Source organism: Cibotium barometz, chromosome 43 (genome assembly GCF_041138505.1).
Source record: "Cibotium barometz isolate CiBa-2024 chromosome 43, ASM4113850v1, whole genome shotgun sequence".
NCBI classification, from domain to species: Eukaryota; Viridiplantae; Streptophyta; class Polypodiopsida; order Cyatheales; family Cibotiaceae; genus Cibotium; species Cibotium barometz.
The window spans coordinates 21,763,290-21,786,169 of record NC_141088.1 but is presented as its reverse complement, the minus strand read 5'-3'; the positions used below and the strand labels follow the sequence as shown (position 1 = coordinate 21,786,169).

Genomic DNA, 22,880 nt, shown 5'->3' with positions numbered 1-22,880 from the left:
CTCATAGACCCATTGGGTTTTTGATAGACGAAGATAAAAATTTTATTTCTTTCTTTCTTCCTCCACATGTACTTGAAATAGTGTGTGCACACTGTTCTACTAAGGCATTGACCGTCACAGGCAAGAATCTCTTTTCTCTAGCAGCCACAACCTCCCTCTTTTATTCCTCATCCACATCTCCCCCTCTTATTCCCCATCCACACCTCCCTCTTCCCTCTCCTCACCCCCCACCTCTCACTACTAGAAATTGCATCATTATAGGACAGAAAAGCAGTGTACTACCACCTTATACCCAGAATTCATTCGATGCATGGAAGTGAAACTTACTAAAATGTAAGAACGGTAGAGCAATCCATTCAGCTTTGCTCTATCTCCAGGCCAAAACTTGGATCTATATGACTTATAGAGCAAAGTGGCTGATTCTGCAAAGCCAAATCTTAAGCATCTTTGGTATCAATATATGCGTCGTATCCCGCATTTGATACAGCAGTCACTTCTGAAGGCAGAGAGTTCTAGAAAGGCAGGTCCATAAACTCCTCTTTACAAAGATGGCTAGAGAGCATCCATGTGCCAAATGGTTCTTAAAGAATGTGAGAGGTTATGGTATAGTTTTTATCAAGCAGGCGATGGTATCCTCCTGAGCAAATCAGATGATCCAAATTACCCCACATGCAAATGCACCTCTTCTGTACACGTAGTATTCACAATCCACCTCCAAACCAACAACGCAATAGAAGACCTCACTGGCAAAACTTGTATAGGGGACGGATTAGAGGCATGGTCAGCAAGCAGGAGAAAAAAGTGGTCATTAATGGTACCCAAGCCACCCTGTACACTTCCACAACTCCTTGATGAGGAGAGGCCAACCTTCAAGACAAGTCAAAAGAACCTTGTCCTTCAGATATAGCAAACAGCAGCCGTTTCCGCATAACCTCCTGCAATGCCAAATATGTATCCGTTAATCGGCAGGCATACACCAACTCCATATTAAAGTGCAAAATGTTTAAAGACAATGTACTGCAACCCCCTCATCACATTGAACTAACCTTGCAAGAGTATGGAGGCAGCTTCAGGTAGTTTGCACAGGTCATTACACTAGGCAAGTCTCCATCTGCCAAAGGTGTCCCAAGTGCAGACGCTCCTGGGGGAGTGGAGCTGAGAACAGCTGCTGCTCCACTCATTCCAGTTGGATGCTGCAATGATAAGACTTCACCTTTATCAACTATCATCTACCTGCATGGCTTACCCATAGGCAAAGTCCACAGCTTACCTTCCGAACTATGGTGAGCTTTGGGTTGAGTGCAGCAAGTCCTCCAGATGGAAGCCGTGGAGCTCCAGTCACAAACCGTAGAAATGCTCGTTGTTGGTTCGGGGTAAACTCCCCCATAATTTCAAGAAGCTGAAACAGGAGAAAATTGCTGTTAAACACGGCTATGCAAAGACCCATACATCACCTTCATCTTTCCTCAAAAGATCCTACAGCTGCTTGGTACTTGCATATGTTTTGGGAACTCACATTCCGAATTGGTAGACTAGCAGCTGTATAGCCATGGTCAAACTTCATATGCTCCACAAGAGTCTCTGCCTGAAATGGCAGCAAGTCAGGGCATTGGAACAAGTGGGAGCCCATCAAAACATACGACAAGACACACACTATTAAAGTTACTCACCACCCACACTTCACGGCAACCACACAGTAAGTAGTCGAGCTCCTCTTCATTGAAGATCTGAAGCGATGAGATTTGAAACACCTGCATTCCACAAGGCCATTAAGGCAGTAGCATTTGAACGCTACAAATTTTGTAATATCTGATGTATCAATGAATGAAGCCTCGCAAGGCTGGCTCTTCTATGGTCAAAACTTTAGGTTGAAGGTCTAAGACCCCTACTGCAGTTCTAACAACCAGAGCAACAATTCTTGAAAGACACAAATTTGTTTTATCTAAGGCCTCCTAGTAAATGGCCTAAATTTCTCCTGTTAATTGATCAAGCTTCGCCAAGGCCCCCTAATTCTTTTAAGGTCTAGGTTTTAGAATAAACGTCTAAAACCACAACTAGACCTTGCGATCATCTTTAAAAGCAAACTTGTCAAAACTGGGGTTTGGACCCAACGCCTATGTGTTTATAACTAGTCACGCAACCACAATGCTACATGTCCCTCCATGATGCATAAGGAGCCGTTATCTTTCAAAAAGCTTTCTCGCTTTGGTTAAGGTATCAAACCTCTTCTCACATGCTCCTTGGAGGTTTGGGTAATGGATAACCATGAAGCACAAGCCAAAATGCACAACACTACTCCATCAGCCAAGCTGATGACAATGCAATGGATAACTGTGAAGCACAAGCCAAGATGCACAAGACCACTAATAACCCTGCCTTGAATGAATCCAAGACCACAACCAAATTCCAATCTGGTTGAAGACCATGTGGAGATAATTGTCAGGTAGGGATTTTTGTTTCAAAGACTAAACATCATCCATGCTATCAAAACAAAGGACATGTCACTGGACAAGAATCTTTCTGGCTTTGTTGGCCAACTATAATGAGGCCATGTACCTTTCACAAATCAGATAAATGTTGAGGAGATGTCACATGCACACAAGCTGTTTTTAAAGGACAGATTTTATGCATAAACCTGCATATACTCTTGTGAACTGGTGACTTCATGGTATGCTTGATGGAGTTGATAATTGAAACCCACAGAATAGACTGGTGACTTCATGGTATGCTTGATGGAGTTGATAATTGAAGCCCACAGAATAGACTGGTGAAAAGAGGCTGCAGTTTTGTCCTTGTCAAGGCTAAACTCTCGTTTCTCTACCTTCAAGACGTACAGAAGGTCAATGTCGAGTAGCGGACCAAGATAGTATATCAGAAGCATCAGCAGATAATTGGCACACTGGCTGTACCACAGCTCACAACCGCCTGTTCAGTTGTTGTACTAGAGCGGTACAGAGACACAGAACCAGAGTACATTATCTAAGCATCCGATATATGGGCAGGACAAGCTAGCAGGTAATGCAAAGGTCTATGCACAAGGCTGCAGTTTTGACCTTGTCAAGGGTGAACTCTTGTCCCTCTTAACGTACAGAAGGTCAATGTCGGGTGGTGGGCCAAGATAATCTATCAGTTGTTTCAGCAGATGATTGGCCAACTGGCTGTATCACAGCTCACGACTGCCTATTGAGTTGTTACAAGAGCGGTACCAAGAGACAAAGCAACATCAGGCACATGGGCAGGACAAGCTAGCAGGTAGTGCAAAGATCACAACAATTTCCTTACCCCCGTTAGCATTTGGCAAGATACACTAAATAGTGGCAAACTGCTAAGCACCTGATTAAATCCAGATCGAAAGGCCTCCATCTGAGGAGCAACTCCAGACTTTACAGTACCATCCACTACAAGTGCTACATACTCTTCAAGGTTCTCCAGATTGACCTGCCAGAAAAACCCAAGACATGTAACACGTGCACATTCAGTAAATGCATACACAATGAAGCAGTCTCTTAATTTTCCTATACCCCGATGTTTTGTCCCTCCGGCTTCAGCACATAGTCTGGGTATCCTGGAAGTGTGAAGTCAAGGCAGAGGTCTTCAATCTTCACATCCCGGAAGTGCAAGGCCTGCAAAACTTGCTTGCTGCCCCCTGCAGACAACTCTAAAAACTGCTTTCTGCGAACAAGGTTTTGCATCTCTTGCAAAGTGGCTCCCAGTTCTGGATCCACAAACTTGATATCATGAAGATCAAGTTCCTGCAAGACACCAGGAACAAACCATTGGATGGTATGTGCAAGCAAGGAAATGCATGAGGGTATATAGGGTTCTTCCTTTTGAAGTGTAGAAAATACCTGTCCAAGCATGAGCTTGTAGAAGGCAGTTGATAACGGTAAGTCCAAAAGACGGCCATCTTGAAGAGCTTTCCCCATCGCCCGGCCTAGCAAACGAAAATGCTCAACCACTTTGCCATACTTGGTATCGATGGAACCTTCTGAACTAGGTAGCCATGGGCGTGGAAACAGCCCGTGTGGAGCATGCACATAATTTCTGTCTTCTTCGAGAAGGGATCCATTGTTCAGTTCACCTCCCTGAGGCATAACAGTGCTCTCATCTAAGGATTCAGAGCCAGCATCTTGCATGTCAACATCACCACCTGATACCGTATCATCCATGCTACTTGCAGTTGAGCTTGTCCGCCACATTTCCAATGAAACCTTCTGCAGATCACGACTCAAAAGAGTGTAAAACTCCAATGTTGGCCCCAGACCAGTGCCCACTTCACCAAAGTACTCCACCTCAAGCACAGCTTTATGACCAGAATACAGCTCCATGACCTTGGCAGCAGAATCTAAGATCCGGTTTCTCGAAACTCGAACCTTCTGTCGTTGCAATCTACCAATCCGTAGCTCCCTATCATTCGAAGCAGTTGGATTATCTGCACTTTGCTGCTGTTGTAGTCGTTGTAGTGCACGGGATAAACCAAACGCTGTGGAGTAGAAATACTGTCTTCTTGTCTCAAAGGGGAAGAGGAAAGGGCAGGCTTTGGTCAACTGGTAGCACCATGCAGGCAGCCCACCACTGCATAAAGCAAGGGCGTCTTGCATTTGACGAGCCAGCTTCGGGGTCAACTTACTACTCAAAAACTCTTCCTGAGGAACAAGAGGTCCTAGCATCCTCATCTCATTCATGTGTGCAATCCTTCCCTCTGCATAAGCATCAGAAACAGCTTGGGAATGTAAGCGAGGAGCAAGTCGATTCAGTCCATCCAGCACACGAAGCAAAAGAAGAATGCTGTACGTTGAGTTAGCCTTGTCCAAATCACAAGGAAGCTCTCCTTGCAAAATGCTGTCCAGCAAGGAAGCCTGTTGCCACAAGCCATCTGTCCCACGGCTAATGGTACTCCCATCAACAGCAGCCGCATCGCTTGGAACTACTGCTGCAGGCTTTGGAGATGAACTGCTACTTGAAGCTCCTGTACATCGCTTTTCAGAAGCACATTCAGCCCTCTGATAGCTTATGGTGTAGACTTCATCCCATAGCCTTTTACCTTCCCCTGAGGAATAGTCTGGGCCAGTAAGCCTCTCATCATCATCCTCATCTGCAATGGCCTGACGCTGGATTGCCTGAAAAATTGTCCAAGACCTATTGAGTGGCTTTCCTGCTAAAGAGAAAGCAAGTCTTGCTGGTGCAGTACAGGATGATGCTGCTGAAGCTAATGATCGACGATCTCTGCCAGCTCTTAAACCTTTGCCACTTGCTGATGCTAGTCCAGCCATAGCTGCAGCAGCAAAAGATAAAGAGTTCCTTGATGCCATAGGAGCTCCTATCCTCAACTCGTTTGCGTCAAGACCCCCTGTCAATATCGCTGCCCTACTGCCAAGGTGGATACCTGCAACACCAGAGCTAAAGCCAGATGGCCTGGACAAAGTGTCACCTGTGGTTCCACTCGTAGAAGCCCCATTACCAGCCGCCCCACCATCTCCCAGCCGTACTGCATGCACCCGTTCACCCACACAAACTGAAGCAGGCTCTTCCCCAAAAACCTTCAGGACCAAAAACAGAATCATGAGTGGCTATTAAAAAAACATGCAGCAGACTGCACTGATGTGACCGAAGCTTATGAGCTGTTAACCTAATAACTCACCAATCGTACCTCCTCATGCTCTTCCTCATCCTCTTCCTCTTCGGAAAGGTCGTCCTCATCCATGGCCACTGCCTCATCTAGCTCAACAGGAGAAACCTCCACATCCTCATCCTGCCCAATCACACAACATGAGATCTTAGCCCTATGATAAAGATGTATACTTGCACTGCAATTTTTTGATGGCCTTCATGTAAAACCATTAGCAGCTACCTCACTTCCAATAGGAGCTCCAGAATCCCCTTGTGACTGCTTTGGTGCTGGAGCACTGGCAGCAGCAGCAGCCCGTCTCCTTGCCGCAGCATTTCTTGTCTCGGGACCCCTGACCTCGTCTGGACTCTGGGCACCCATCTTCCCTTTTCCTTTTGACGAACTAGCATTGGTAGCACTGTCAAAATCCTTGCCAGCCACAGCAGGCGCCTCAGCTGCCACAGCTGCAGATGACCTGGATCTTGTTGAGGGCCTGGTGGCAGGAGCTGAAGAAAATGGGGAGGTTGCAATTGGTGCACCAGCACCTTCTGAAGTGCTTACTGCAGAGGCCTTATGTGATGCATCTGTCCGTTGCACACGGGGCCACAGGAACTCTTCAATAGAGGACAACGTAGCCAAAGGATCAATGAGGACAAAATTTGAGGGGTAATCCCGCAGACCCCTCTCCCCTGGTGCCCTACAGAGACGCAGCTTAAAGGGCTGAGCCAGGGCACTCAATCCTGCAGCGACACTTGCATTGCCAGTTCCTGACCGTGGTGCATGACTCAAAATGACGGGAAATCGCTCAAGAGATGCCAAAGCATTCTGAAGCTTTCGTACAAGAACAGTCACAGGTGGCTCCCTTCCTTCAATACCAGGAGGAATGGCAAGGGTAATGAACTGCTTCAATCTGTCCAAGGCCTGCTGGCGGAGCCTGGCATCTGACAAGTTCTCTCTACACTGACTTCCACCTGAAAAGAAGCTCAGCAGAGACCCAACAATTCCAGACCCCACAAACTCAAAAGTCGAAACACCGTCCCCCCTGCCAAGTTCAGCCAGTATATCAGCTATGGCTGCAAGCATCACTTCATCACTTGCAGCTGAGGATGACCCTACCAGTTTGCCTTTGCCTTTCCATTTACCCTTACACCCAGGCACATTCTCACCATTCAGCTTCAAGCATAAAGCCTTCAGCTTGCTGAGACTCTCTGTCACTGCAACATCTGCAATGCCCAAATCAGCAGGAAAGTGAGTCTCTTTGAAATGCTTCGCAGCTGAGATAGCCAGAGACCGCAGCCCACTCCTCGATGTCAGTAAGGAAGCATCGGCACCACCTGACGGGGGTGAACCCACAGGCACAGAACTCAAAATTTTAAGATCTTCAGGCACAGTCTCACTAGTTGAACCACCAGACCCCCGACGACGTGTTCCACGTCGAGGTCTGACAGGTGGAGTACCATCATGAACCCCTCCCAAGCCATCCCCCATCCTTCCAAAAGATGAAGCTGGATGCAGAGATGCATTCCCTTGATCACCAACAATCAAGTTGTCAATAGCATGGACCACTCCCTCTTTCACAAAAAGCTTGGTGAAGACATCCGGAAGCTTCAGCATCAGCATCTCTGCTATTTGCAGAGCAGTAAGTAGTATAGAAGAATCTTTCAAAGCCAATACTCCAGCCAAGAAGCTGCAGCAGCAGCAGACAAAACAATACTGTCAGTCAACCCACCCTTGGTTCATGCCTGTCCTCTAGGGTATCCAGCAGAACCAAACGTCCCCAGATTTTTACCTTGAAATGTTCAAATCTTTGAATAGAAAGCGCAGCATCTCAGCCGTGCTGAAATGCACAAGCTTACTCATTGCAGCTAGGCATTTATGTCGAACGGGCGGGTTCACACTTGAACCATATACCTGTTGTAGAAGGACCCAAAAAATGTCAAGATTACAAGTAATGTGGTAAATACAAGCAAAAAAAGGTATACTCTATGTGCACCTGTATTAAGACTGGAAACAAGTCAGTTCCAAACTGAATCAGCAAGTCTGGACGGTCCTGCAGTAGCTTTTCCCGAGCAGAGACATGAGCGTTTTCATCGGTTTTGGTGGAGTTGCTGCTACTGGGTTGCTTCCTGGATGCATTTCGTGATAAGATAACACCATTTGGTGGGATGGCAGGTTGTGGCATGGGCGGGAGTAGTTCGTTGACAAGAGTAACTATTTCATAGAGCTGTAAAACAATAAACCAACATTTAGAAAACAAAAATCAGCCTAAGTAATGCTCTAAATATTGCCATCCTACTGCTGATTAGGACTTTTCTAACAACCCTCAGTTGATGTCCAATTCAATTATCTCATTTCTTCATCTCATAACATGGACTTTCCACAAACCCTACTTGTGGGTGGAGCAGCATAACAACTCAAAGATCAGCAGACATGAACATACGAAACCATATGTGCCTAAGCACTGAAGTGAACTCCCAATGCGAGACACTTGTAGAAAGCTCACCCTTTGAAGAACACCAAGCAGCCTTCTACATGGGAAGATCTTGCATTAATTGTCGGCAAACACTAGTCCACTCAATGCACAAACAAGTTGTAAGCCCAGCGGGGCACTCCACCATGTATCCAAGAGACAGAAATATAGAGAGAGAAGATAGAGGGAGAGAGAGAAGGGTTTAGGGAACTTTGCACAAGACACACTGAGCGGGGAACAAGCCCCATCCCCTTTCAAGAATTTATTCAAGAACAATCCACGGGCTTTAGCAAACCATGATCAATACATCAATGAATACAAAAGCAAACAAATACGCCGATGCAGAAATCCAAGTCGAAGTCGATGTCGATGTCAAGGCACGAGATCTTGAGGCCGAGCACACCACGGGGATGACCCACAAGATCTCTCATCGGGCTAGTAACAGATCCAAATCCAAATCCAAATCCAAGTCCGAGTCCAAATCTAAATCCAACGAACTCCCAAGCTCGTAAACAAGGTACACAAGTATTACGTGTAGATGACAAAGCTTATGGTGTTCAACTGTAAGCTTGTTGCCAAAACCGGAGCAGAAACAGCCCTCAAAAAGGACGCACAAGGGTGTACGGTTAGGATCAAGTACACGTGGCAGTAAGACACAGGCAGCCAAATCAGCAGGCGTATAGCGTAGGTATCAGGTGGCGTCAGCAGTTGACAGCAAGTCGTACGGTAGCAACAACAGGCGGCGGTGCTCGAGGCCATCTGTTTGCTGATGGTGGTGGTTCAGGTGGCGCAGCCCAGGCGGTTCAGATAGAAGCGGTACTGGCTGGTGCAGGTGGCGGCAGGCGGTTCAAACGGCGGCAGCCAGGCAGGTGCAAGCGGTGCTTGTACAGCACAGGCGGCGCACAGCAGAGCTCAAGCGGCAGCTCCAGTCGCAGGCAGCGCTGATGGACAGCGCCCAGATCAGCCACGCGGCGAAAGTACAGACAGCGGATGATGGTGAGTACAGCAAGCGCCAGCAGAATTTCAAATGGCGGTAGCAGTACAGACGGCAGCGGTCAAGTGGTACGGCAGTCGTACGGCAGTGATACAGAATTTCCACGCTTTGATGATGGCAATGATAAGCTCCGAACTTTGACTGATCTTGTTGATGATGCCCAAGAGAGGCTCATGTTTCTTTTATACTTGAGGAGAAAATCCTGCTTTTTGCCAGAAAGCTGCCCATGCTTTTAGACTTTTTCACTTTGCTTTCCTCTTTTTACTTTTTACAATAGATTATTTATTACTCAAATAAGACCAGCTTTTCAAAGTTCTTTTGTACTTTGCTTTTCCAGCTTTAGGGCTTGCTTTTTGGCCCTAGAGCAAGCCCTAAAGCTGGAAAAGCAAAGTACAAAAGAACTGGCGCTTTTCCATGTGCAGACCTTATGGTCTGTGTCCCCATGCCTTCTTCTACCTGTCGAATGTCCAAGCAAGGGTTCCATCATGTGAATAGAGCTAGGGAGGCCAAATAGTCCTAGTGCCATGTAGTACAATATTCCAACCACAAGATCTCCCATGTCCAATCCTCATCTAAGACTAAACAGAGATTGTGTTTTCACACATAACTAGTATAGATACTCACATCTGCTTTTAGGACAAGCATAAAACTCCCCATCGATTTCTCTGTGTCCCATGTCCTCGAACAACTTGAAGACAACATATGCCTTCGAGCTATTTTTCACCCCACCAAAGGTTACAAAAGGTCCACACAGATCCTAAAGGACAATGGTTACAACTTACAACATATTCGATCACTAACATGTCCATGGGTTACACCCTATCGAACAAGTGTAAGTCCATATGACTCCACAGTCTTGGAATCAGAATAACCCCATGGAACTACGTAAGTGTATCAAACGGTACAACCTTCATGTGGTCTAAAAATTCAATCTAAGACCGAGAAGTTCCAAACTCCTCATCTCTCTCATGTACAATTCCGAGGTTACCTCAAGCATCAATATGCATCCCATCACGAGAGAGAAGAGTGATCAATCATAGAGCTTGTCACCCTACGAGTGGCATGTCAATGCTCAAACAACCAAGAAGGTCCCCTATCTTGTTGTCACTCACAGACTAGCACTGCTCCTCACAGTTACCAAAGGTTAACTATGCCAAAGCATAGAGTGTCCAAGACAAGAAACTCATCAAGCCTCAAGAGATCCTACATAGCAATATACTCCGAAGTCCCATACCACCACAGCACACACCACATAAAACCCCCGTTAAGCATAATCATAGGTGGAAAGGCCAACTCCCCCCCCCCAACCAAGCCTTCAAGCAACCGAATTCCTCTCTAAACACCTAAGTCAAACCTCAGCAACAGGAGGGTCAACCTAATCCATGCAAAGTCAAGGATGAAAGATACCACCATGTTCACACTCGAATCCTTCTCCCTGGCTTCCGTTGCACAACTGGTTGTCTATAAGCCATCTGGAAACCTCAACCTAGGCATCTTGGATTATGACCATCACCACAAGACTACAAGACTGCCTAACTTGGCATCTCGTCTTGGGTTATGCCAACTTCCGACAAGAGTGCTTGCCACTTGCCACCTAGTGGCTTTCCAAATAACTTGAAGGGTTAATGGTAAAACTAGGTATAGACATAATTGTAACAGTACAAAAATACGATACCGTACGAGAATTTTTGGTGTGAGATGAAATTTTGGGATACCGTACGATAAAATACGTTTTTTTAACACTTCCGAACTTATATATTTTCAATTTGGAAGGGTAGACTCCAGAGAAGTAGTTTCAAACCAAAAATTCATTAAAAACAAGTTTGAAGTGAAAAACAAAAGTACATATGCATAGAGGTGCGATGCGCGCTAGACTAGACAAAGGCATCACTATCATAGCTCTCACTGAAATCATCCTCATGAGAAGAGGACACATCGGTGGCCTCATCGAAGTCGCCATCGCTAAGGAGGTTGTTCTCTCTCTCTCTCTCTCTCTCTCTCACACACACACACACGGGTTCACACACAGTGTTGGAATATTGTGCATCTTAGTGTATTGGGGCCATGTCTATTTATTGGTTTTATCCATTTATTCTCCTTTTAGTGGGTCGTGGAGTAGTCGGTCAACTCCTAGGGGCAGTCGGCCAGCTCCCTGCATCACTATATAAGGAGCCTTCCCATATTCACTTCTATCATCCATTTCTAGCACATTGTACGACACTTTTTTGCTGGCTATTGCCATTGTAAAGGCCTCATGCTATAATAAAAGGTGATCTTGTCAACGAGCTCTCTCCTTTGCTCTCTCTCTCTTCCCTTGTCTATGCTTCCGCCTGTGCATACTGAGTACTCCAATACGCTATCACACGTTGAGATCCCAGCTCTCCACCTCTAGGCGACCTGCTTCCCTTCTTTGCTGGCGTTTTTGGAGCTCGATCTGCGCCTGCATTTTCTACAAGGTGGCTGTGTTTTCTGCTCCATCAACCCCTCTTCATCTGCGTTTTTTGCTTGTTGGCTGCCTCTGCTGTTGTGCTTTATACTGAGCGTCAAAGGAAAGCTTCAAAGTGCAGTTTTTCAGCAGTCACGCACAGTTACGGGAAGTCTTGGACAGCAGCTGAAGAAGTTTTGTTCACGTGTGGAGGTGCCCGACAAGCGGCTCTTTTTGATCCTCTTCTTCCCTAGCTTCCCCTCCCCCCGGTTGGGTGTTTCCAATGTGTTTTGGTGGACTGTTTTGCTGCTGTCCAGCCTCTTTCTCTCTCAGATTTGAGAGGGGGCTGATTGATCCTCGTGCTTCGCTTCATTGGAAAGTGCTCGAGAGGAGTCTTGGACTGCTGAGATTTGTGGTTGGCATACTTTGTTGCTGTGGATATGGCTCCCGACCCCCCCACCCCCCCTTTACGAACAAGGAGGACAAGTTGGATGGAACTAACTATGCCCATTGGAAGCTGAATCTACAGATCTGGTTCACCCACAAGGGTTTGTGGGAGACTGTTTAGGGCAATGGGAAGAAGCCCAAGCATCCTCAAAACTCGAGGAGGTGGACCCAGGTTCAAGATGATGAATTCCTTGCGGAATTACAAGATTAGGGAGGATCGTGATTCAAAGGCGCACTCCATGCTTGTGCGGACCATTACAAATCTACAATTCGCATCAAGCGCATGATCAGCTTCATCACAGCATTGATAGTGTTGACTTCATCCCAAAATGTGAAGTCTTGTATGGTTCTCTGGCAACCTCTATGCCGTCTCTTGACCGAGAAGGAGCTCATCCCATCCACTCATTGCATACAACCAACTGCTTCAAAGGCAAGTTCACTTTGGATCATATCTTCATCATGAGAAAGTTATAACCAAAGCTTGTCTTGGAGTACTTCAAGAGATCCTTTCTAGGCGATCTCTTGCAGAATTCATTCAAAATAAACTGATGGTTTTGAATGAAGCTTATTATTTCCTTGCCTTTTTGAATGTGTGGATCAACCCATGGCAAGCTACCAATATCCTTCAGTAAGTTGCTCAAACAATGAGCAAAGCATGGAAGAAATGTGATATGTGGATACCTGCCTTCAAGCTTTAGACCAGCTGCACTATTTGTTGCCTCACCATCAGTCAAGAACTGAATAACATTCTATGGGCCAACTTTCTCAATACCTTGAGCCCACTCTTCCACAAGCCGATTTGCAGTTTTTCCAGTCCCAAAAGCATCATGTGAGGCAATGAATTGCATTCTTTCTCGAGAATAAGCAACCATGCCATGAATGGACCTTTTTCGAGTGTCTCTCCAACCATCTGCAATAAGTGACACACCATTCTTTGCCAACTTTCATGCACAGATTCTAAAGCACATTCAATTGCAGCTTTCTCTTTTTGCAACAAGGTGGTGCGTAATGCCCAACAGGAAGGAGGCTTGTATGTTGGACCATACGTGCAATCTCCTGGATCATTTCAATAAAATATGGAAACCTAGCAACATTGAATTTCACTCTACTTCCCTGTTTTACAAATACAATCTACCACAACAAACCCTGTCGAGCTTACCATACCATAGCTTCCGGCAAAAGCTGCATCTACCCTCTCTTTCTTGCGGGGATCCCAAGCTGCTCCCAAGGTTTGCTACTTGTCGGCCCCTGCTACACTAGGACAAAGACACAACACAAGACAGTGATACAGGTACTTCCAGTGACTCATCTAGGGCTCCCAGGGCGTTTCATAATCCTATGCATGACAAATATGCACCTACATCACGCGAATGCCGTCCAAAGGCAAAGGGATCATGCAAAGGTTGAATGCCGTGCAAAGGCAAAGAGATCATGCAAAAAGATAAGCCTAGTGCATTAAAGGCTGAAATTCAGCATATAAAAAGGAAAGTTGTCACATGCAAGGAAGCTCTATGTCTTCTTTCAGCCCTAAACACCTTTCATAGGAACATCTTGATGCAAAACACAAAGAAGAGATGGAGACAGAGAGAACTGTATTTTCAATACATTCATAATAAAGTACAAAAAGGACACATCTCTTGGCAGCCCTAGGCATGCCCCAAAAAGGTGGAATGTGCTACTGAGACCCAACACTATGAAGGTATCAAATAACCTACTAGGAGCCAAGCGTCGCCTTTTATAGGCCTTTGAAGGAACAGTGAGTTGGCCGACCTACTGTTGGTGACATCCCCCTGACTTCTAAACAGTCGTCCACAACTGAGAAACATCCAAATACGTCTGAAACAAATGCGGGCAATCTTTATGGAACTCTTTATCTACCCATTTAGCATCAATGGGAAGATAGTTCTTGAACTTCACAAGGTAATACTTGACGACTTTGCCTCCAGCAAGCTTGTGTTCCTTGTGATACACAATCTGTTGTGCCTACAAAATCTCCTCAAGCTCATCCACTTCTGGAGGATCCTCAATGACCGGTTCATTGGACTCCGGCCCTACATACTTGCAAAGGAGACTCACATGAAAAGCATTGTGTATGTGCCAATGACTAGGCAATGCTAACCTGAAAGCCACTTCATTGATCTTCTCAATCACTCGAAAAGACCTATAGTACCTGGTTGCAAGCTTAGGCTATGCACCCTCTTTGCCACTTTGCAAGTCTTGCTTTCTCAAATTTCAACAATACCCAATCATTCTCTTTAACATCAAATTGCCTTCAATGCTTGTCGGCAGCCTTTTTATGCTTGTCTTGTGACCTTGCAATGGTTGTCCGCACCTGAGTAAAAGCAATACCCAAGTCTCTTACATACTCATCAGCTACAAATATTTCATCCTTTGTGCGAAGGATGGGTGGCAAAACCACCTTACCATAAACAATCTCAAACGGGACCTTTCCTGTAGATGCATGCACCATGTTGTTGTATGCAAATTCCACAAGCAACAAGTACTTCTCCCAAGAATACTTCTAATCCGCCACATAGCATTTCAAGAGATCCAAGATGACTGAATGTGCAGCCTCACTTTACCCATCCGTTTGAGGGTGATAAGTTGATAAGAAGTCCAATTTGGTGCCCATATTATCAAATAAGGCCCGCCCCAAAAGACACTTGTAGTCCTGGGATCTCTATCCCCCACAATGGACTTCGGCATTCCATGATGCTTGAACACTTGTGCAAGATATATTTTTACCATATCCTCAGCTTTGATATCTTCTTGACCAGCAAGAAGTGAGCTTGCTTGCTAAACATGTCCACAATTGTCCAAATAGCATCATTACCATGTTGGGTCCATGGCAAGTCCATAATGAAATCCATTGTAATACTTTCCCATGGCTGCGTGGGAATAGGCAATGGCTAAAGCAACCTGGTGCCTTTTGCCAATCAAATTTCACCGTTTGACAAGTGATACATGCACGTACATGTTGTTGGAGAATGCACAGGCGGAAGCATAAATTAAACAAGAGAGAGAGTAGAGAGAGCTTGTGGACAAGATCACCTTTTATATTAGCAATAGAACAAGATCACCTTTTATATTAGCAATAGGCTTTACAACGACAATTAATCAGCAAGATTGTGAAGAACTTGTACAAGGGATTGAATGATAAAGTGAATAATGGGGAGGCCTGTCATGTGCACAGTGTGTATCTAACATGTGCTACACGCATGCAAGACTAGTTTCGAGGCTTGGGGAAGCTTGGAACTAGGCAGGCTGATTGACGAGCTGAGTTAGGGAAATACTAACGGGCGGACACCCAAGTATGGATGGGTGGGCACCCAAATGTGGACACCCGATAAACGGCCAAGAGCCTATAAAAGGGTGGCCAAGGCTAGTTATTGTATTATAGAGAGTCTCGCGAGTTTGTGAGAGCTCTATGGTCTTGGAGCCTGGATCTAGTGTAGACGTGCACCTGCTTTATGCAGCCGAGGCCGACAGCAGTCTCAAGGCCCGCGAGGGCAGCTTCGTGGCGGTATGGGACGTCGCGAGGAGGAGATTGGTCGGTACGTCAACCTAGTTAGCTCAACTCGTGGCTCGGTGGGGACAGCCAAGACTATGGGCTTGCCCACGACTATCATGGTTGGGAGGTGAGTCAGGACTGCACCCCCTTGCTTGTTTGTTTGTTCGTTTGTTTGCAGGATTCGAGTTTCGAACCAAGATCGATCACGAGGGGATCCGTGGAGATTTGACAGTGGTATCAGAGCATACCTCGTGAACGAGCAAGTCGGTAGGTAGAGAAGAAGAGGTCGAAGAACGGTATGTGTTAAAAAGCTTGCTGTTTTTTCTGTGTATACTGCAGATTTCAGAATAGTATGTGTTTTTTCTTCATCAAAGAGACCCATGTTGATGGGAGATGGTAGTTTTAGTAGGGTTGACTGCTTTTGCAAAGAAGAGGCATGTTTGTTGTGCATACGCATGAACTGCGGGGAGAGAAACAGAAAAAAAAAATGCATGTTTGCTTTTCATTGTTTTTTGGCGCATGAGAGAGAGAGCGAGAGAAGTGCTGGCGAGTGGGTTGCTGGCCGAATTTTGTTGACGTGGCAGGCGGGCAGGTACGTTGCAGGCGGGCAGGTGCGTAACCAGGCGGCCTAGGCCTGTAGGCAGCCGGGCGGCCAAGCCTGCTAAGCCAGGCGGCTTGCGCAGCAACCCAGGCCGGCCAGGCTTGCGTAGCCAGGCCAGGCCAAGCTTGCGTAGCCAGCCCAAGCCTAGCACGACCGGCGCTCGATCCACGTGGCCCCCTGGCCAAGCCTATGAGGTGATGGCGCAGGCGACGGCAACAACTCCAGCAACGTCAACAGTGGCAGCCAGCATGCCGACGGGCGAATCCAGGGGAAAAGAAAAAAAAACACTAGGAAAGCTTACGTTTTTTTTAGCTTTCATTTTTTTTTAATTTAAAATTTCTTTAAGTTTTAAAAGATCCCTCTCCAAGGTTTCAAAGGTGTTTTCTTTTTTTTAAGAAAATAGAATATATATATCCATATATATATATATATATTCAAGAAAAAAAAACACAAAAGCAAAGCAAAAGCTAAGCCTAGCTTTTGGAGATTTTTTGGCTTTTGGGAAACCTTTATAAACCTCTCAAGTGGGCTTCTTGCCACACATCTCTCAAGTTCTCAAGTTTTCAAGCTCTCAAGCTCTCAAGTTCACTCGCACTTTTGTTGTCTCTCCACGTACCCTCTTCAAGATGTCGACCCAAGAATCGGAGTTGGAGCTCCTCGTGGAATGCAAGGCTTGCCGGCTACGGAAGGTACCGATGCCGATCTTTTTGACGATTTTGTGTCAAAATCCGATTTCCAAGAGTTCAAAGTAGCTCTCGAAGCTTCTTCGACGGAACGTCAGGCACAAATCTTTGCAGAACTCCATTGCTCTATTGACCACTACCCTCTCTACTTTCTCGGGTATGGATACCTTGGCTTCAGCTTTAGGCCCCAACATTACTCCGGAACCGTTCGGGGGCGAGCAAAAGCAGCGAACTGAGGAGATCGTGGACACGTGGCTACATAAGTGGCAAGTTCACTTTCACTTTCATCCATATGATGATGGAAAGAAGATCCAATTAGCAGCAGGTTTCTTGTCCGGCAAAGCTTTGCTTTGGTGGAAGGAACTCAACCCTAAGCCAACGACTTGGGCACAATTCGAAGACGTTTTCAAGAAAGAATTCCTCAAGAAAGAGGATGATTAAGATGTTGTTGCCCGGTTTCAAGTCGAAACCCGTTACCGAGGAGGGGAACAAGCATAAAAGAAAGTTCTCCACACCTATGGCTAATACGACAGAAGAAAAGTCTTCGGACCAACCTTCGAAGAACTCAAATTCGACACCAACGAAGAAGAAACGACTCCTTAGGGCTTTAAAGCTCAAGAAGGAAGGACGTTGTTTTATCTGCGAAGAAAAAGGACACATGCGTAATGAATGTCCAAAGCAAAAGGATACCAAGTCAAACGCAGGACCCAAGCCAAAGGCAGCTAACCAGTTGTCTTTGACTGGTAAGTCAATTACTGTACTTTCTCGCCCTAGTACTTGTTCTGATTATCTGTTCAACTCTAAAGTATTTGGCATGCATGATCTTCTCCGAGTTTATGGAGAAGTGAATGGCCATAAGGTCACATTCTTTTAGACCCTGGCAGTTCGCATAACTTTGTTAACTACAAACTTGTGCAGAAATTGAGTCTTGATACGACACTCAGCGACCATACCTATGAGATACGCCTACCTGCGGAAAGGCAAGTTTGGGATCGCAAGGTGGAGATGCTTCCAATCCAGATTCAGGACTACAAAGACACACTGGAATGCTATATTATGCATCTGGAAAATGTAGACTTGTTATTAGGGATTGAGTGGTTTAAGACTCTTGACATCCAGATAGATTGGTCTAGTCATATTTTTTCTTTTCAGCATAGGGACACCAAGTATAGTATTTTAGGTGATTGTATCCATCCCTCTCAAGGACCTCTTGTAAATACAATTGATTTTGGAAATATAATGAATTCTTCTTTGTACACCGCTTTCCATTGTGTATTGATTCCACTTTCTTCTTTTCTCATCCCTTCCTTGGATGTGAATGAATTAAGTGTGTTTGAAAGCAAAGAATTACAGAAGATACTTGATTCGTTTCAAAACGTATTTCCTAAGGAACTACCATCGGGTTTACCACTTGAACGGGCAGTAGATCGTATTGACTTGATCCCTGGTGCTCATCCTGTCAGTATTCCACCTTATAGGATGAGCCAAGCCGAGGAAGATGAGTTGGCTAAACAACTCGAAGATTATTTGAGGATGGGCCAGATCCGTCCAAGTAAATCACCTTGGGGTGCACCTGTGTTGCTTAGGAGAAAGAAGAACAATACTTGGAGAATGTGTATAGATTACAAGAGATTGAACAAGATGACCATTAAGAACCGTTATCCTCTCCCTAGATCGATGACCTGATTGACCGGTTAGCAGGAGCGAAATATTTCACGAAGATAGATTTACGTACTGGCTATCCCCAGATACGTATTCATGAAAGGCATGTCGAAAGAACCGCCTTTCGGACTAGGTATGGCCATTACGAGTTTCTCGTATTACCTTTTGGGTTAACCAATGCTCCAGCCACTTTCCAGCAAATGATGAACGATCTTTTTCGTGAACATTTGGAAAAATTTGTGGTGGTGTTCCTGGATGATATTTTGATATATAGTCGTACTCTTGAGGATCATGTCAGACACCTCACGATTGTCTTATCTATTTTAAGACAGAATCGACTATATGCTAAGTAGAGTAAATGTGAGTTCTTTATGACAGACATCATTTACTTGGGACACAAGATCACTAGAGATGGATTGAGCATTGACTATGACCGAGTTTAGAAGGTTTTGGACTGGCCTATACCACAAACAGTGAAACAACTTCGTTCTTTTCTCGGTTTTGTTGTTTTTCTTCGAAAATCTGTACGGGAGTACTCTCAGCTCACACTACCGATGACCAACTTATTGAAAGGTCGTGGACGTAAGTCAAATCAGCCTATCACTTGGAATAACGATTTGGATATGGCCTTCAGACTTTTGAAAGATAAAGTCAAGGAAGCACCTATCTTAGCATTGCCTGATCCTAGTCGGCCTTATGGTCTTGAAACTGATGCCAGTGACTATGCTATCGGGGCTGCTTTATTTCAAGATGGTAGACCAGTTGCTTTTGAAAGTAAAAAGCTAGACGACACTCAATCTCGTTGGCCAACCCTTGAGAAGGAGCTTTATGGTGTGATTCATGCTCTCAAGGTTTGGAGACATTATTTATATGGCTCTAAGTTTGTGGTATTGACTGATCATCAGTCAATCAAGTATGTGTGTGATGCAGATGATTTGAGAGGCAGGAAAGCTCGTTGGGCAGAGTTAATGCAAGATTTTGATTTTGAGATCCGTTATCGAAAAGGGTCCATGAATAGTATTGCAGATGCGCTTAGTCGGATTAGAGAGATGAATTCTTTGTCGTGCACCGAGATTTCTACTGACTTATTTCAGTCATTGAGAGGGCTTTGCAGGACTGATAGTTATTTTGGTCCATTTTGGCAGAAGATCTAGGATGGGAGCTCATTGATTGACCAAGACTCGATGACTGAGCAGTCTACCATTCAGGCTGCAAGAGGCCGGTGGATGATTTGGAATGGTTTACTGTTCCATAATGACAAAATTTGTGTACCACAGATCCCGGACATTAGGTCCAAGATTCTTAAGGAGTGTGACGACGTCCCTTCTGCTGGACACCCTGGACACTATCATTAGTGAAACACACTTTTTATTGGCCAAAGATGAAAGGGTATGTAGAAGATTATGTTCTCAAGTGTCAAATTTGTCAGGCAAATAAAGCTGAACGCTTTAGACAGGCTGGGTTGTTGCATCCTTTGCAAATCCCAGGTAATAATTGGGAAAGTATTTCCATGGATTTTATTACCGGATTGCCAAGATCAAGGCCACGATTCTATTTGGGTTGTGGTAGATCGCTTGACAAAAATGGCTAGAATTTTACCGACCTGGAAGATTATTACAGCTACGCAATTAGCACGGCAGTTTATCGAGCAATTGTTTAGACTGTACGGGTTACCGCAGGACATAGTCAGTGATAGGGACTCTAAGTTTACGAGTGATTTTTAGAAACTTGTTTTTGAGAAGTTGGAAACAACTTTGAATTTGAGTTCCTCTGATCATCCTCATCTGATGGCCAGACTGAAAGAGTGAATCAGATTTTGGAGGATATGCTTCGAGCAAATGTATCCAAAAGACAGAGTTCATGGGAGGATTATCTTCCTATGTTAGAATTTGCATATAACAGTACTAAGCATACGAGTACAGGGTTTAGTCCTTTCATGCTTATGTATGGTTTTCAACCAAGATCACCTGTTACAGTAGGATTCTCAGGACTTCAGCATGATGCAGCACGTAATTTTTTGCAAGATATGCAGGAAATGTTACAAGTTGCGAAGGAATCTATTAGAAGTGCTTAAGATCGAGAAAGGTTTTATTCTAATAGACATCGTTCACCTAGAGAGTTCTCTGAAGGAACGATGGTGTATTTGCAAGTTCCGAAAGATTCTGAGACTTTACGGATAGGTAGATCTTCGAAATTATCCCCTAGATACTGTGGACCATTTCGTGTTACACGACGGATCGGTTCAGTTGCATATGAATTGAATTTGCCTTCTCATGTGAAAGTTCATCTTGTATTTCATGTTAGTAGACTTAAGGAAGTACTGGGTGGAGCACGCTTATCACGGAATACAAGATCAAGTGGAAGGATCGTGTTGAGGAGGCTACATGGGAGACATTGACTACTCTTCAAAGAGATTACCCTGGCTTTTTAGTGAGCTCAGGAGTGAGCTCTTAGAGGAAGGGGAGTATGTCATGTGCACAGTGTGTATCTACCGTGTGCTACACGCATGCAAGACTAGTTTCGAGGCTTGGGGAAGCTTGGAACTAGGCAGGCTGAATGACGAGCTGAGTTAGGGAAATACTAACGGGCGGGCACCCAAGTATGGACGAGCGGGGAGCCAAGTGTGGACGCTCGATGACCGGCCAAGAGCCTATAAAAGGGTGGCCAAGGTTAGTTATTGTACTATAGAGAGTCTCGCGAGTTTGTGAGAGCTCTATGGTCTTGGAGCCTGGATCTAGTGCAGACGTGCACCTGCTTTATGCAGCCGAGGCCGACAGCAGTCTTGAGGCCCGCGAGGGCAGCTTCGTGGCGTATGGGACGTCGCGAGGAGGAGATTGGTCGGTACGTCAACCTAGTTAGCTCAGCTCGTGGCTCGGTGGGGACAGCCAAGATTGTGGGCTTGCCCACGGCTGTCATGGTTGGGAGGTGAGTCAGGCCTGCATCCCCTTGCTTGTTTGTTTGTTCGTTTGTTTGCAGGATTCGAGTTTCGAACCAAGATCGATCACGAGGGGATCCGTGGGGATTTGACAAGGCCCTTTTATAGCGACTCTGGGAACTAGTCAGTATCCCCTAGAACTAGCCGACTACTCCAGACCAACTAAACATGGAGAAAAATACATAAATGCCCATAAATAGGCTTTGTCCAAAATACACTGAGATGCACCAAATTCTAACACCCCCTCTGCAGCTCATAGTGTGCAAGAATATGAAGAAGATAAGTTGATGAAGATACAACCATGGACCCTCCAGCACCGTGAATACTGGAATCACCTCGGAGAGAGCACCAACCCACCTGCTTCCTCGAAACAAAATGCCACCACGAACAGCAAGGAACTTTGCTTGGCTACTGTTGGGCTTGGGGGCAAACATGCACACGAACATAACAAGAAGCTCAAGCGTACAGTGAACGAGAGAGAGAGAGAGAGAGAGAGAGAGAGAGAGAGAGAGAGAGAAGCGTATGGTTGGAAAAAGTACTCACTCATAATAATGTTGTACAAAGTACAAGGAGTACATAAAAGCCTAGGGTAAGGTGCCCAACACATAAGCGTGTTCACATGGAGAAAAAAATTGTGTCCAATCACAGGGAAAAAATGCCCGTGAGTATCCTGGGTTCACACCTAAACTAGCAAGGTGTGGCCGGGCGGACATGACCAACAGACCCCCCTCAAGTGAATGGTGTGAACGGAGACAAGGTGTAGCAAACTACCCTGGTAGAGGCTGTAAGCTTGGGGATTTGGTCAAGGAATATATATATGTGGTGGACCTGATCTTTTAAACCATGTGTGAACACTTCAAGTAGGCGCCCAGCTTTGCATGGGTCTTGCAAGCTTTTATACATATAAATATATATGGCAGTTGTTTTCGACTCCCAAAAAGAGGAGTTTTATGGTATTTTTGGAGGGGCTGCCATTTTTAGGGATGAGAAAAGCAAGCATAGGCTTGAAATAGAGGGGGTCGACTCTATGAAGGAGGGGAGAAGTGATGCGCATACACACAGGGGAAGGGGGACAGCAATGCTTTTCTCTGCATTCGCTGGCCATACAGGACCTTCAGCTGCAGACGGTGTTCCCTCTTTCGCTTCCCAATTTGCTGGACGTACAGATCATTGGGCAGCAGTACGTTCTCTCTTTCCTTGGAGTGCTGGCCTACATCAGCAGATCCCTCATCTGACCGTACAGCAGCACCTTTTATCTCTCTCTTCAGCAGGCCGAACAGAGGACAGCAGCTGGTTTTCCTCTCTCTACTGGCCATACAGTGGTACAGCGGTGGTTTTTGTCTCTTTGATCTGTCCGTGTTGGGGTAAAGGCGTTATGCCCACCCTTATAGTGTGTACAAGCCCATAAGTTATAGTACATAGTACACTTAGTACTTTTAATGTACTAAGTGCACTATGTGTACTAGTGCAATATACATGTGTGATAGGGGAGTCACACACTCATGCTTTTCATGAGTTGACTTATCCCCACAACTCTCTCTCTC

At 45.4% G+C, this 22,880-nt stretch overlaps 1 protein-coding gene across 6 annotated transcripts in view; it reads right to left on the bottom strand.

Annotated features, from left to right (window-relative positions):
- Positions 1-302: 302 nt before the first annotated feature.
- Positions 303-22,880, bottom strand: part of LOC147613690 (E3 ubiquitin-protein ligase UPL3-like) — an 86,292-nt gene continuing 63,714 nt past the window's right edge. For 3 of the 6 annotated variants that reach the window (XM_086781655.1, XM_086781658.1, XM_086781657.1), the window contains 12 exons: positions 7,602-7,832; positions 7,398-7,519; positions 5,852-7,295; positions 5,642-5,752; positions 3,849-5,540; positions 3,522-3,752; positions 3,334-3,438; positions 1,671-1,751; positions 1,517-1,585; positions 1,271-1,399; positions 1,047-1,193; positions 303-935 (listed from right to left, as the gene is read on the bottom strand). In XM_086781655.1, coding sequence (XP_086637781.1) covers positions 870-935; positions 1,047-1,193; positions 1,271-1,399; positions 1,517-1,585; positions 1,671-1,751; positions 3,334-3,438; positions 3,522-3,752; positions 3,849-5,540; positions 5,642-5,752; positions 5,852-7,295; positions 7,398-7,519; positions 7,602-7,832 — 4,428 coding nt within the window. In that variant the 3' untranslated portion in view covers positions 303-869. The remainder of the gene's footprint in view (positions 936-1,046; positions 1,194-1,270; positions 1,400-1,516; positions 1,586-1,670; positions 1,752-3,333; positions 3,439-3,521; positions 3,753-3,848; positions 5,541-5,641; positions 5,753-5,851; positions 7,296-7,397; positions 7,520-7,601; positions 7,833-22,880) is intronic. The other 3 variants (XM_086781656.1, XM_086781660.1, XM_086781659.1) reach the window with 1 other exon arrangement.